The sequence below is a fragment of the Capra hircus genome, chromosome 12 (assembly GCF_001704415.2).
Source record: "Capra hircus breed San Clemente chromosome 12, ASM170441v1, whole genome shotgun sequence".
NCBI lineage: Eukaryota > Metazoa > Chordata > Mammalia > Artiodactyla > Bovidae > Capra > Capra hircus.
In genome coordinates, this window is record NC_030819.1 from 50,325,892 (window position 1) to 50,341,091 (window position 15,200).

The window sequence follows — 15,200 nt, forward strand, 5'->3', positions numbered from 1 at the left end:
TACCTTCAGTTCAGTTCAGTTCAGTTCAGTCACTCAGTGGTGTCCGACTCTTTGCGACCCATCACCAACTCCCGGAGTTCATTCAGACTCACATCCATCGAGTCAGTGATGCCATCCAGCCATCTCATCTTCTGTCGTCCCCTTCTCCTCCTGCCCCCAATCCCTCCCAGCATCAGAGTCTTTTCAATGAGTCAAACCTTCACATGAGGTGGACAAAGTACTGGAATTTCAGCTTTTTTTCCTTAATCCCTACCAAAAAGAAAATGTGCCTTCATATATTACATTGGTTAGTCTGTATACTTTTTACAGCTTTTAAAACATTGATACTGTAAAAAGATAGAAAAGTATTTATGGCTGTTAGACCGTATTATGTGGCTGTTATAAATAATCTCTTCTAATTAAAAATTGAGAGCAACATCAGCAAGATGGTCAAATAAGACATCCTTTGCACATACCCCAAACAAATGGGCAATAGGTTCATGAAAAGATGTTTAGCATCACTAATCATCGAGGAAATGCAAGTGAAGACCACAAAGAGGTATCACTTCACTCCTGTCAGAACGACTGTTTTCAAAAAGACAAATATTGACAAGGAAGTGGAAGAAAGGGAACACTCGGACATTGTTTATGGGAATGTAATCCAGTGTAGCTGCTATGGGGAAGAGTGTGAAGGATCCTCAAAAAATAGAACTACTAGGACTTCCCTGATGATCCAGTGCTTAAGAATCTACCTGCCAGTGCAGGAGACACAGGTTTGATTCCTGGTCTGGGAAGTTCCCACATGCTGCAGAGCAGCCGAACTCATGCTCCACAAATACTGAACCTGTGCTCTAGAGCTCGGGAGCCGCAACTCCTGATGCCCAAATGCCCTGGAGCCCATGCTCCCATCTCTGCAATGAGAAGCCCGAGCACCACAACTAGAGGGTAGAGCCTGCTCACCACAGCTAGAGAAAGATCCAGCACAGCCAAAAATAAATAGTAAATAAAATAAACATTAAAAAATAGAACTACTGTATAACCCTGCAATCCCACATCGTGATATATTTCATAGGAAATGAAATTACTGTCTCAAATACTCACACCCCAGTGTTCATTGCTGCATTATTTATAATAAGAGATAGAAACAACCTAAGTGTCCTTTGATGGATGAATGAATAAAGAAAATTAAATATATACACATATGTGTAACATATGCAACACATATGTAATATATGTTACCTACAGATACAGTAGAATATTACTCAACCATAAAAATAAGGAAATCTTACCACTTGCAACAACACAGATAGACCTTGAGAGTATCATGCTAAGTGAAACAAGTCAGAAAAATACAAATACTGTATAATCTCATTTACATGTGGTGTCTAGAAAAAGCTGGGCTCACAGAAACAGAGGGTAGAATGGTAGTTGTTACCAGGGCTTAAGGGTTGGGGAGTAGAAACAAGGTGGTGTTGGTATGAGGATACTAATGTCTAGGTATAAAACAAATGATTTCTGGGGATCAAATATGTAGGATGATGACTGTAGTTAAGCATACTGTGTCGTGTATTTGAAGGTTGCTAAGAGGCTAAATCTTAGATGTTCTTGCTGCTAAGTCACTTCAGTCGTGTCCGACTCTGTGCGACCCCATAGACGGCAGCCCACCAGGCTCCCCCGTCCCTGGGATTCTCCAGGCAAGAACACTGGAGTGGGTTGCCATTTCCTTCTCCAAAGCATGAAAGTGAAAAGTGAAAGTGAAGTCGCTCAGTCGTATCCGACTCTTAGCAACCCCATGGACTGCAGCCTACCAGGCTCCTCCGTCCATGGGATTTTCTAGGCAAGAGTACTGGAGTGGGGGTGCCATTGCCTTCTCCGAGATGTTCTTGCTAGCTAACCTTATTGTGGTAGTCATTCCACAGTACTGTGTGCTAGATGATTGCACTGTAAATCTTGACCTTACACAATGCTTTATGTAAATCGTGTCCAGTAAATCTGGAGGAAAGTTTTAATGGAAACTAATAGTAGTTCTGTTTTCAGTGTTGGTTGGTTATAAGATAAAAGGTCAGTGTGTGCATTTCAGTCATCACACACCACGGTGGCAGAGAGTGGGACATATTCATTATTCATTCATCTTGAAGGCACTTTCGATATCACAGCAATGTTCATATATTAATTCTGTATTAGTTCTGAACCTCTCAGGTTTATGAGGTTCACGTTGGGAACCCCAGCTCTGACATTCTGCTTTTTATTTGATCTCCTATAGGCCATCTCATTTTTGAATAAATCTTATTCTTTTTGTTTTTATAGTATTATTTTGCCTGATGAGAAAGTTTTCAGATTTTACATGTAAATCTTTTCCAATAAAAATTACACATTTATGCCAAATGTTGCAAATCCTAGGTACATGTGTATCTTGTTTGTACCTTAGAGGGCTATTATGTGAGATACTGCTGCTGCTAAGTCACTTCGGTCGTGTCCGACTCTGTGCGAGTCCATAGACGTCAGCCCACCAGGCTCCCCCACCCCTGGGATTCTCCAGGCAAGAACACTGGAGTGGGTTGCCATTTCCTTCTCCAATGCATGAAAATGAAAAGGGAAAGTGAAGTCGCTCAGTCGTGTCCGACTCATAGTGACCCCATGGACTGCAGCCTACCAGAGCCCTCCGTCCATGGGATTTTCCAGGCAAGAGTACTGGAGTGGGGTGCCATTGCCTCCACTAGGCGTGTACAAACTCAAGGGTCTTTGAAGTGCCGCAGCTGAGTGTGGTTTAAAGTTGCTGAACCCTGTAAGTAGCGAAAATTAGTACCTTCTCATTCATCTTGCCGGTGATATGGGTTGTTGTACACTGGCTGTGCTCCTGATGAAGTGCACACTCCCATGTACATTAGTGTGGGGTGTATCTCCCTTCTGGAGGATTAGAGGATTTCTTTTTTTTTTTTTTTTTTTGCCAGCCTTTCCCACTGACAAGTGGCACATTGCCATGAGGGTCTGAGAAGTAGTGAGAAGCCATGGGCCTGAGCCCACAGAGCCTCATAGTTTAGGTTGGTGACTCTCAGTGCTTTGTAACTGTCCCAGCTATGAGTCCATCGTTTAGAAAAGCTGTGGCATGGGTTTTAGAGTGAAGTTCTGGGTGTCTCGGTGCATGTAAATAACCAGATGAACTCAAGTGATATGAAGCACCAGCCTAGCTCCTGTTTTTCTCCCTTTAGGCCTGCATGCTTGTGTTTCAACCAAATCTTGATATTACCGTCCCTGATGAAGCTGAGAGGAGTGAAGTGATTATTTGTCTTGATTGCTCCAGTTCCATGGAGGGCGAGACATTCCTGCAAGCAAAGCAGATTGCCTTGCACGCACTGTCCTGTGTGGGAAAGGAGCAGAAGGTGAACATCATCAAGTTTGGCACAGGTGAGTGCTCCACCCTGCGCCTCCTCCAAAGCGTCAGGATGTCAGCGGAAAGGAGTGACTGTGACCTCTCTGTGGAGTGAGAGGCAGCACAGCGAGGTTCAAGAGCAAGAACTCTAGAGCCAGGTCCCCAGCTTGAATCCCAGCTCTGCACCTGAGCCCTGGATGTGGCCTTGGGCAGCTTACTGGAACTTGGTTCTCTCATCTGTGCTGCTGCTGCTGCTAAGTCACTTCAGTCGTGTCCAACTCTGTGCGACCCCATAGATGGCAGCCCACCAGGCTCCTCCGTCCCTGGGATTCTCCAGGCAAGAACACTGGAGTGGGTTGCCATTTCCTTCTCCAAAGCATGAAAGTGAAAAGTGAAAGTGAAGTCGCTCAGTCGTATCCGACTCTTCGTGACCCCACAGACTACAGCCTACCAGGCTCCTCCGTCCATAGGATTTTCCAGGCAAGAGTACTGGAGTGGAGTGCCATTGCCTTCTCCTTCTCCCATCTGTAATAGGAGAGAAATAGTCCCTCCTCATAGTGCTGTTGTGAGGGTTGAGCTCATGTATTTAAAGGACTTTAAACAATGCCTATCATATAGAAAACACCAGATGAGTATTACTATTGTTATTGTTACCAGTTGAACTGAGTGTGAGACCCTTGGTCTGATGAGTTCAAGGGTCCAAGTATCAGAACAGAACCTCTGAAATCAGCACGGTGGTAGAGGAGCTATTAGGAACAGTCTCAGGAGGCACCAGATGAGCCCCACTGAAGAAAGGACTGTCCCCTTCAGGTGGGGTCCAGGGGCCTCTCAGCTCCTCAGAAGGAGCAGCATGGGGTGTGGGGACAGCCACACCCTGCTGATTCTTATTTACTGTGCCGTTTGGCAGAAGAGGCAGCCCCTTCATGAAGGAGGAAGGAGCCGGGGTCTGCTGCTGCTGGTGGGGAGAGGTCAGATGAACAGGGACATGCCAAGGGCTGGAGGGCGGCGTGGCCTGCTGCCTGGGCTGTCCCCATGTCCTGTGTCTTCCTCTGCACATAGTTGGCTAAGGAGCAGACTCCTCATGCACAGCCTGACCCAGGTCGTTTTTGCTCAGTAAAGTGCGTCATTTGAATGCAGTGGAATTTTTTAAAGGAATGCTGTGGTGAATTTTTTTTTATGTATTAAAATTACCAGCCATTATTATTGTTTGTTAGTGGTCAAAAAGTGAATATTTAACGGCAATATCTTACACCAGTCTTATCACACAGGTTACAAGGAATTATTTTCATATCCTAAGTGCATCACGAACAATAATATGCCCACAGAGTTCATCATGGTGAGTACCAGTAACTGCCTTTGTCCTCTGTCTTCTCTCCATCAGGCTTCAGTGGTTCTGCCGGGTCTTTCTCCCCAAGAAGCCCTAGTCCTTCCATTTCTGTACGCGGATGGGCTCTTTTAGTTCATTAATAAAAGTGATATGAACTCATTAAGAAAATGGAAAATTAAAAAAGAAAGAAAAAATCGTTCACAGTCCCACCATCTGAATACAATCAGCATTAACAGCTTTGAATGTTTTGCTCTGTCCCCTTTCTTTCTTTCTTTTTTTAAATTGAGCAAACTAGGAATGACCAATTGTGTCCTCAGTCCAGACTAGCTGGCAATCCCAGGGGTGTTTTGATGAAATAGTTCTTTGAAAACCATAAAGAAACAAACGCCAACTAATAATATTATAGGTACTGTGTGACATGAAATAAACTAAAAGGATAGTTCCACAGATGAATCATTAGGAAAGAACTTCCTTTCGGTGACAATAACCCTAACTAAGGGGTGTGCTTCAGTAAGTGATTACAGTTGGTGGTGAAGACACCCCAAAAGAAGTAAATGATTTTGCTTAATTTCCTCCAGTCTGCCACACCTACCATGGGAAACACAGATTTCTGGAAGACACTTCGATACTTAAGTTTGCTGTACCCTTCCCACGTGTTACGGAACATCCTCCTCATATCCGACGGGCACCTCCAGAACGAGAGCCTGACCTTGCAGCTCGTAAGAAGAAGCGTGCCACACACCAGGCTGTTCTCCTGTGGGGTCAGGTGAGCACAGGCGGGCCGGTCCCACAGGGAAAGTCAGCAGGTGGGAGCTGCTTGGTGCAGAGGGGCTGGCTCTGGGCTCTTGGCCCTGGCCACTGCCAGGGTCTCAGAGCCTGAGCAGCCGCAGGTTAGCCGTGACTCTGTGGGGAGGGGGACCTTCACCCTTTTCTGTGAGGTGGAGATGACAGTGGGTCTAAAAGGCTTACTCTGAAAATCTTGTGAACTTGTATACATGGAAACAGCCAGCAAGCTCCACTTCAGTGTTGGAGACTGTTACTTGAATAATTGAGCCTAACCTGACAGGCCGGGCACACCCAGGCCTGATTGTGACCCCACCCCACCGCACCCCTGGCTGCTTTGTCCCTCCCCTGAACCTCTCTGACTACTGCCATTTTCTCACTGGCATTTGCTCACTCTGCTGTGTACAGGAATCTTTCTCTACAGAAGCTAAAACCCATGACTGTTGGGGTTCACTCCCTCCCCATTTATAGTTAATGTTTTTGCATTATATTGAGGATTATGGTGCAAAAATAAGACAGCGGAGAGCGGGGGCCATGCTGGCATTTGCACACAGCATGCCTGACCCTGCCCCCCTGCCCTCCCCCACTGTGAGGTCACTGTCCTGGCCAGTGGGCATCGGCCTCCCTGGGCAGGACGTCCCGCTGCATAGGCAGGGGTGAGGAGAGATGTCCAGGGCTCTCCTACCCATAGTCATAGCGCAAAGAGAGCAGATCGTGACTAGGGAGGGAGGTGACCCCGAGCTTGGACACAGTTTGTCCAGTTTTTAATGTTTTTCTATGGGTTTCTTCTTCATTTTATATATATGCATTTGTGTTCACATGCTAACCACATTTCGTGAGTCTTCAGGAGCAGAGACTGTTTATCCCGCCTGTTTAACAAGTGGTCCTCTCAGGCCCACACGGCAACCTCATTAACCCGTAAAAGCTGTAAATACACATAGACTCTGGCTTAAGGATTTTCTAATCAGTGTTGTAATCAAATCAGTTAGTTTTGATCACCGAAGACATACAAACGTTATCAATAGGCTGATGTATATTTCCAGAATATTTCTCAAACTCTTTTTCGATATTTTCTAAATATTTTCGATATTTTCGATAATTTCGAATATTATCGATCACTTGTCTAATATTTCAGGAGGAACTTCTCTAACAAAGTACTCTTGATTAGTTGTAGAATAATTGAGAGAAATGTAACAAAACATTGTCAATTAAATACCAAAGATTTCATTTGCCGGAATGAGAGTTACTTCCTAGTTCTTTGTCATCTAAATGTGGACCAGACTTTAAGACGCAAGCTTGGTTAACTCTTCTGTCAGCCTTGACTTTAGAATCAGCTGAGGGCAGCTTTGACATTCATTGAGAGTGGGTCCCAGTCACCATCCCTGTCACAAACACTCCGCAGGTTTCTCAGAACCATCTCCTCCCTCCTCCAGTGAATCAGAAGCCAGAAATTTATGCTTTTTTCTCTTGTGAAAGAGACATGAGTCTTCTGATATGTGGGAACTTGGGTTACCCAGACCTGCAGATGTTTCCTACTTTCTGGCCTAAGTTTTTATCTGCCTTCAGCTGCAAAACATAACGTGTCTTCCACTGAGTCCTAAGCTGTGTCAGTATTCACTACGTGTACTTCAACTCGTTTCTAAAATTCTGTTAAAACGTGAAATGTTATCAGTTCTACAGCAAATCGTCATGTCTTACGGACTCTGTCCCACTATGGTGCTGGAGTATTTGAATATTTTAACTCAAAATCCAAACATAGCTGGAAAAAACAGGTATGTGTCTCAAACATCTTATTTCAGTCTTATGTCTAAATGTGGAAATCTTATCTTCTTAGAAATCAAGTGACAGTAACTTCTGTGTTTTCATCAATGGAAAAGGGAGCTAGAAAAAGGCAAAAAGGTACCCAAAGCGTATGCAACCCACCCTTAGTTACCCCTAGCCTTCCCCCCGACCCTTAGTTACTGCTAGCTTGCACAGGAAACACTCCACTGGGGCATTCTTCTAGCTAACTTTTCTTTTTTTTTCCAATTTATGTATTATTGCATGGATGCAAGCCTTAACCCTGGTTCTGACAACATGAATTCCTTTTCCCATCTCTAACCACTGATTACTATAAACCTCGGCATACTGTTTATTTTAGCTACATGGAGCCTGGCCATTTATTCCATCTTGTCATCTGGATGAGCTTCAGATTCAAAACACACACTAACCAGAGCTCTGTGGTTTGATTTCTGCTTTATATAATGTCATGGATTGGTTTTTAAAAGTGAAATATTACATGTTTTTTTTTGCTCGGATTAATTTTTTATTGTGGCAAAATATACATAAACTTTACCATTTTCAGGTGTACAATTCAGGGTTATTAAGTGAACTCACAGTATTGTGTAGCCATCACCATGATCTAGGTCCAGAACATTTCCATCATCCCAAACAGGAAGTCTATCCCTAATTCTTTTCTTTTTTTGGCTGTGGCATGTAGCAATCTTAGTTCCCTGACCAGGGATTAAATCTGCGCCTCTGCAGTGGCAGCACAGAGCTCAACCGCTGGGGACCCAGGGAAACCCCTCTACCCCCAGTTAAACAATGACTCCTCACCCCTGCTCCCCCAACCCCTCGCACCCACCCTCTTCTGTCTCTCTGAATTTAGCTCCTCTAGGAACCTCATATCAGTGGAATCCAGCAACGTTTGTCTTTTTGTTCCTGGCTTATTTCATTTGGCATAGTGTTTTTGAGGTCCATTCATGTTGTAGTATATGTCAGAATTTTCTACCTTTTTAAGGCTGAGAGATATTCCATTATATATATACACCACATTTTGTGTATCCATTTATTGTCACTAGACCCTGGGGTTGTTTCTGCCTTTTGACTGAATCATACTGACATGATGATTGGTGTACAGGCCTGTGTTGGAGGCCCTAATTTCAATACCCAGATATGGGATTGCTGAGTCATGTCGTAACTGCACTTAGTGTTTTAAGAGCTGCCATACTGTTGTTCACTGGCATTTTACATTCCCACTAGCAGTGTGCCAAGGTTCCAGTTTCTTCCACATCTGCGTCAACACTTATTTTCACACTTTTTTATTTTATATAGCCCTCCCAATGGATGTGAATTTGTATGTAATTAAGGTTTCAATTTGCATTTCCCTTAGTAACAACATCTTTTCATGTGCTGATTGGCCATTAGCATATCTTCTTTGGAGAAATGTCTTTTCAAGTCCTTTGTAGGGTTAATTTTTATAACAAATCTACTGCACGACAAAGTTGTTTATTGGTAATTAATTAATAGAATAATTTTAAGATGGTTTGTGAATTTAAATTGTGTGCTAGTGCTATTATTAAAAATTCGACTTAGGATCCTTTTGGAAATGTACTCTGTAGCAGGAAGGAGGTAAAAAAAAAACAAAGAGCTACAATTCCCAAAGGACAGAATGTAAAGTCATTTTTAAGTGTTAGGTAACTCTTTCTGAATGTAACACTGAAAGAGAAATAACTCCTCTTGATAAATAGATAGAAGCCCAGATGGATAGGCTGAGTTCTCCCAGTTGCCACTCTGTCTCCGTCAAATGGCAGCAGCTGAGCACGGACGCGCCCGCACCCCTGCAGGCCCCCGCCCAAGTGCAGTCCCTGTTTCACAGCGAGCGACTCCTTGTCTACGGGCTCACTCCTCACTGTACACAGGTGAGGAGCACGCAAGCGTTTTATTATGGGAACAGCAATGTGTTTTGCTAATAATTTTCTTTTTCTTTTTTCTTCCCTTTCCTTTACCCTCAAGTCATAATATGCTGCACAGTTTTTCCTGGGATCACAGCGGTTGGTTAACCAAGGGCACTGGAGAGCCTCTTAATTCCCATTAAAATCACTGAAAGAATCACTGTTGAGCTAATGAGGACATTATGAAGTAGAAAAACTATAAGGAATTTTTTTTCCCATTTCAGGCAACTCTACATGCACTAATTCAAGAGAGAGAATATTCTGCAGTGGTGTCAACTACTGAACTTCAGAAGACAACTGGAACGGTGAGATTGTAAAGTTAAAATAATTCTGTTATTTTCATATTTAATGCACCACGTCCTTCCTGCATTGTTTTCTGTGTTGACATCTTAGAACCTGATGTGATGTGGAGGGTTGTCATCTCCACAAGCGAGGACACTGACCATCAGTTTCTAAGACAGCAGCTCTTCATCCGGGGTCTTGAGTCCAGGAGTATCCACAGGGCCATCAGTGGGTGTAAATAAGTGCAGTTAAACCTGGTGTTTTGTGAATGAAACCTTTAAAGGTGGTTCTCAAAGATGTGCATGTCTCCCTACAAGTTCAGTGTACCTGCAGTGCCTGGTCCTTGCCACTTATTTTAGAATACTGAGTATAACTGTACTGGATGATGACTAAAACATTGTATATTGAGGATGTGTTTTTGTTTTTTCTATTTTTGGATTAAAAGCAAATGAATTTGTGGTATTTGCATAAGTACCAAATCTGCTATAGTTAGATCTGGAAAATTCCTAACCTGTCTATGCTGTATGCCTGGAGAATTCCATGGACAGAGGAGGCAAGTAAGCTACAGTCCATGGGGTCGAAAAAAGTCAGACACAACTGAGGCAGTAACTACTACTACTATTCATAGGAGTATTTATATGACCAGACAACCATTCCTTATTTATATCTATATAACCACATTGCTGTGGCTCAGTGTTAAAGAATCCACCTGCCAATGCAGGGGTACAGGTTTGATCCCTGGGTCAGGAAGATCCCCTGGAGAAGGAAATGGCAACCCACTCCAGTATTCTTGCCTGGGAAATCCCATGGACAGAGGAGCCCAGCAGGCTACAATCCACGAGGTCACAAAAGAGCTGGACATGACTTAGTGACTAAACAACAACAACAAAAATAAAGCAAAGCTTTCATTTTGGCATTGAATGAAAACACTTAACTTATTACTTGCCCAATGACTTATGTATAGAATTTCAGGGCATCTTTGTATTGTCTGAAATACTGAATCTCAGTGGGATTTTACCTGGGAGCAGGTCATTTTCCATAAAGTCACAATGTTTATAGTTGTCCTTCCACTGTGAATCGTGGCCTTACCAGTAAAAAAATGGCAGGAGTTGGAATTGTCACTGATGGGAGATGTTGCCTTCTGAGTCCTGTTGTTTCAGCCATTTGAAGAAAGGGCAGTGCCCTGGCCCTTGACTTCCTGGTGCTCTGTCTGTGGCCCCTTCAGAGTGGAGATCACAGTCAGGCCTCACAGCCCTGGGCTGGCTCTTCCAGTAGAGCAGTTCACACGTGTATAGAAAATGCCAACTATAGGGACAGAATGGAGACGAGTGGGTGCCAGGACTGGAGGTGACTGCACAGGGACACAACACAAGGTTTTAATGGGAAGAAATCCCTTCCTCTGTGTTTCAGTGGTGCTCACACACCATCTGTATGCATGTATACTCAGTCACTTTAGTCATGTCTGAATCTTTGTGACCCCATGGACTGTAACCCACCAGGCTCCTCTGTCCATGGGATTCTCCAGGTAAAAATACTGGAGTGGGTTGCCATGCCCTCCTCCCAGGGATCTTCCTGACCCAGGGATCAAACCCTGGTCTTCTGCATCGCAGGCAGATTCTTTACAGCTGAGCCACCAGGGAAGCCCCCACATACAGTCTGTGAAAGTGAAAGTCGCTCAGTCATGTCCGACTCTTTGTGGCCCCATGGACTATACATACAGTCCGTGGAATTCTCCAGGCCAGAATGCTGGAGTGGTAGCCTTTCCCTTCTCCAGGGGATCTTCCCAACCTAGGGGTCAAACCCAGGTCTCCCGCATGGCAGGCGGATTCTTTACGAGCTGAACCACTAGGCAAGCCCACATACCATCTATGTTAGTTAAAACTTATCAACCTACACACCTAAAGAGGGTGAATTTCATTGTATGTAAACACATCTCAATTATTTAAATGATTTCCTATGTATGACATGGATTAGAATCTTTTTTCCTTTGGTGCCTGAACAGATGATTCACAAGCTGGCAGCGCGAGCTCTGATCAGAGATTACGAAGATGGCATTCTCCACGAAAATGAAGTGAATCACGAGGTTTGCTTTTTCACGTGAAAGCCATCGTCTGTTTTTCTTGGCCTTTCTTGAGTTGCTTTATCCGTGGAAATGTGAGTGAGGATCAGCAGGTGGAAAGGGACCCCTGTAATCATTGCTGTGTTTTCCATGCCGGGGTACAGGGTGCCCCATAGTTACTTGATTTAGTTTTTAGTTAGCTCGTTGAATGAATTATTGACAGAACAAAGGAGACTCAGACGCCTCCCTCAGTGCCTGTAAAGACACCACCTAGGTGCTTGTGTGTTATAGGGTGAGTGTCTCCATCTATGATGAAGAGGCCAGGTCTGGGGGGCTGAGCCGCCTGTGTAGCTCAGCAGAGCCAAGCCCACCTTGCCCCCCAATCACTGAGCCACTGAGGCCCTGGCAGGGGACTCCCTCTGCTACCCCATACTCAGATGACTGCTGTCAGATGATGGCTGGAGCATTAGCGCTCAGCACACTCCTCCCCAGGCAGTTGGTTCCCTCAGAAGTCAGCACCCTCCTTCCCACCCTCAGGTCAGCAGCCTTGGTCCTGCTTTGCTCAGGGTCCTTTTCCATCTGAGGGCAGCTGACCAGCCGCATCGGCAGACCAGCCTGGACCAGTCCCTCCACCTCCCGACACCCCTGGGCTCCTCATCTTTACAGTGAGAGACAGACTCAATGTGACAGGTCTTGGCAGCTCAGCAGCCTTGACCTTGAGGGCTCCTTATAAACACACCACAAACCACAAGAAGCTCATGAATATGAATTGCTGTTTCTGTACTTTAGCCTCTCGTTGAGCCCATTTTTTGTAGGAAATGGCAGGTTAGCCACTTGAGATACTTAGGCAGAGCCATCGACTCAATGTTGCAATTATAAAATTATCTACTTCTTATAGAAAGACACCTTTTGTATTATGTAGTACTCATTTAATTGGTCGTATATAGCTGAATAGTGAAAAATAGGACATGATTTCGTTTGTTATTCATTATTATTCTCTCTTATTATTCATTTTTCTTAGATGAAGAAGCAAACCTTAAAATCTCTGATTATTAAACTCAGTAAAGAAAACTCTCTCATAACACAATTTACAAGCTTTGTGGCTGTGGAGAAAAGGGTATGTATTGTTAATTCATGGTCATTTTATCTATATTTGCACGCTAAGAAGATGACTCTTGCTCTGTGAAGGGGACCCTCACCCCAACCTGACCATCTTCTCCCCCAGGACACAGGATCCAGTCCGACCCCCAAACATATTCCAAACCAAACATTCATGAGGCTTTAGAATTTGTAATAATAATTTAATGTGATAATGTCTGTTTTCTCTTTACCTGATTGTGATTCAATATAGGATGGTAATGAGTCACCTTCTCCTGATATTCCAAATACTTTGGAACTTATTGCCAAAGAAGACATAGATTTTCTGCCATACATGAGCTGGGAGGGGGAACAACCAGATGCCAGCAGGATGCAAGTGAGTGTTGATTACAAATCAGTTGATACAGTTGTGTGTACAAATTGTGATTACAAATCAACTGATACAATTATCAATTGTGTGTTCATGCTTTTATGATGGTAAGGGGAACCCTTCGCTAAAATAGCACCCTTTTCATGTGTATACACAGATGCTGATGTCTCCCTGATGATGGGAATTTTTGCACCTTTTTAAAAATGCTGTTATGTGACTGAGAAAGGTTCCATTTACAAATGTAGCTATAAAATGCAGAAGAGGAACAATTGTGGTTACAGACAAACTGTGGTTCAGGAAGCCAAAGACCTTCCCTCTAAGAGTGACAGGCAGTTCATCCTGAAAGTAGGGATAAAAGCCTATCTAATTATCTAACTTCACCACCAGTATTTATTAAAGTTTGTAGTGCTTTATGCTGTGGCCTTTGTGACCACATAGTAGAAGCTGAGAAGCACAACTTAAATAAAAACTGGAAGATGTTCGTCACTAGTTGTGTCCAACTCTTTGCAACCCCATGGACTCCCACCAAGCTCCTCTATCCTTGGAATTCTCCAGGCAGGAATACTGTAGGTTGCCATTCCCTTCTCCAGGGAAATGAAACCTGGAAGACATACAAAAGCAAAGGAACAAAACAGTGGTAGTAAGACTCTGGAGTATCCAAGTTAGAGAAGTAAAACTGCCAAAATTTAAGAATTTAAAATCCAAGGGAAAAAATTTATGTGCTTCCAAGGTGGCCCTAGTGCTAAAGAACCTGCCTGCCAACACAGGAGACATAAGAGACACCAGTTTGATCCCTGGGTCAGGAAGATCCCCTGGAGGAGGGCATGGCAACTCACTCCAGTATTCTTGCCTGAAGAATCCCATGGACAGAGGTGCCTACAATTGGCGGGCTACAATCCATGGGGTTGCAAAGAGTCTGACACAACTTGGCAACTAAAGAACAAAGTGTAAAGGATCTTGGCTAGCTAAAACAACTTTGAAAAGGAAGAAGAGGTTGGAGGCCTTACACCGTCTGATATCGAGGCTTACTGTAAAGCCACAGTAAATAGGAAAGTGTGGTATTAACATAAAATGGACATCTAGACCATTGGAATAGCGTGGAGAATCTAGAAATATATCCAGATATATGGGGCCAATTGTCTACAGAGGCCCAAGGCTATTATTCAGTGGGGGAAAACGATCTTTTAAAAAAATGATTCTGAAAAGATTGTATAGTCATGTACCAAAAAACAAAGCAAAACCCCTCTACCCTTAGCTCACTTCATATGAAAAGATTGACTGGATTATTGGCTTGAATGTAATAGCTAAAACCTGAATATCTGGGAAGAAAACAAGAGAAAACCTTAATGAACTAGGGTTGTACAAAGCTTTCCTAAATTTAAAGGACAAACTACAAAATAAATTGGTGAACTGGACTTTATTAATATCAAAAACTTTTATTCTTCAGAAGACGCTGTTAAGAAAATGAAAGGGCAGACCACAGACTGGGAGAAAATGTTTGCAAAACATCTGACAGATATGTTTATCTAAAATATATTAAAAAATCTTACAATCCAATAATAAGAAAACAACCCAGTAAAAAAAAAAAAAAAAAGCTGATCATTTTAGAAAACTCTCAGTTTCTTAAAGAGTTAACTATATACCTATCATTTGACCCACCCAAATGAAATGAAAGTATGTGTTTACACAAAGACTTGTGCATGAGTATTCATTGCGGCTTTACTTGTAGCAGCCAGAAGTTGGACACAACCATCAGGAGATAAATGAATAAACAAATTGTGGTACAGCCTTACAAGAGTAACTACTCAGCAGTAAAGAGGAGAAATAGTGTTAGTCTCTCAGCCGTGTCTGACTCTTTGCATCCCAATAGACCGTAGCCTGCCAGGCTCCTTTGTCCATGGGGTTCTCCAGGCAAGAATACTGGAATGGATTGCCATTCCCTTCTCCAAAGGATCTTCCCGACCCAGGGATTGAACCCAGATCTTCTGCATTGCAGGCAGATTCTTTACCATCTGAGCTACAGGAAAGTCCTATAGTTTGAAAAAAGGTTAAAAAGGAGAATTAACTATTGATATATACAACAACATGGGTAAATGTCAGGGCAGTTATACTGAGTAAAAGTCAAACAAAGAATATAAGCTGTAAGCTTCCATTGACACAAAATATGTGCAACCCAATCTGAAGTTACAGACAGCAAGGAGGAGGAGTGAGATGGGTCA

The 15,200-nt window shown here is 43.3% G+C and overlaps 1 protein-coding gene across 1 annotated transcript in view; it reads left to right on the forward strand.

Annotated features, from left to right (window-relative positions):
- PARP4 (poly(ADP-ribose) polymerase family member 4) overlaps nucleotides 1-15,200 on the forward strand; it is a 72,329-nt gene that overhangs the window by 40,116 nt on the left and 17,013 nt on the right. The window contains exons 22-30 of the mRNA XM_018056522.1: nucleotides 3,189-3,384; nucleotides 4,618-4,685; nucleotides 5,255-5,442; nucleotides 7,132-7,231; nucleotides 8,969-9,139; nucleotides 9,397-9,477; nucleotides 11,457-11,537; nucleotides 12,535-12,630; nucleotides 12,865-12,987. Of these exons, the coding sequence (XP_017912011.1) occupies nucleotides 3,189-3,384; nucleotides 4,618-4,685; nucleotides 5,255-5,442; nucleotides 7,132-7,231; nucleotides 8,969-9,139; nucleotides 9,397-9,477; nucleotides 11,457-11,537; nucleotides 12,535-12,630; nucleotides 12,865-12,987 (1,104 nt within the window). The remainder of the gene's footprint in view (nucleotides 1-3,188; nucleotides 3,385-4,617; nucleotides 4,686-5,254; nucleotides 5,443-7,131; nucleotides 7,232-8,968; nucleotides 9,140-9,396; nucleotides 9,478-11,456; nucleotides 11,538-12,534; nucleotides 12,631-12,864; nucleotides 12,988-15,200) is intronic.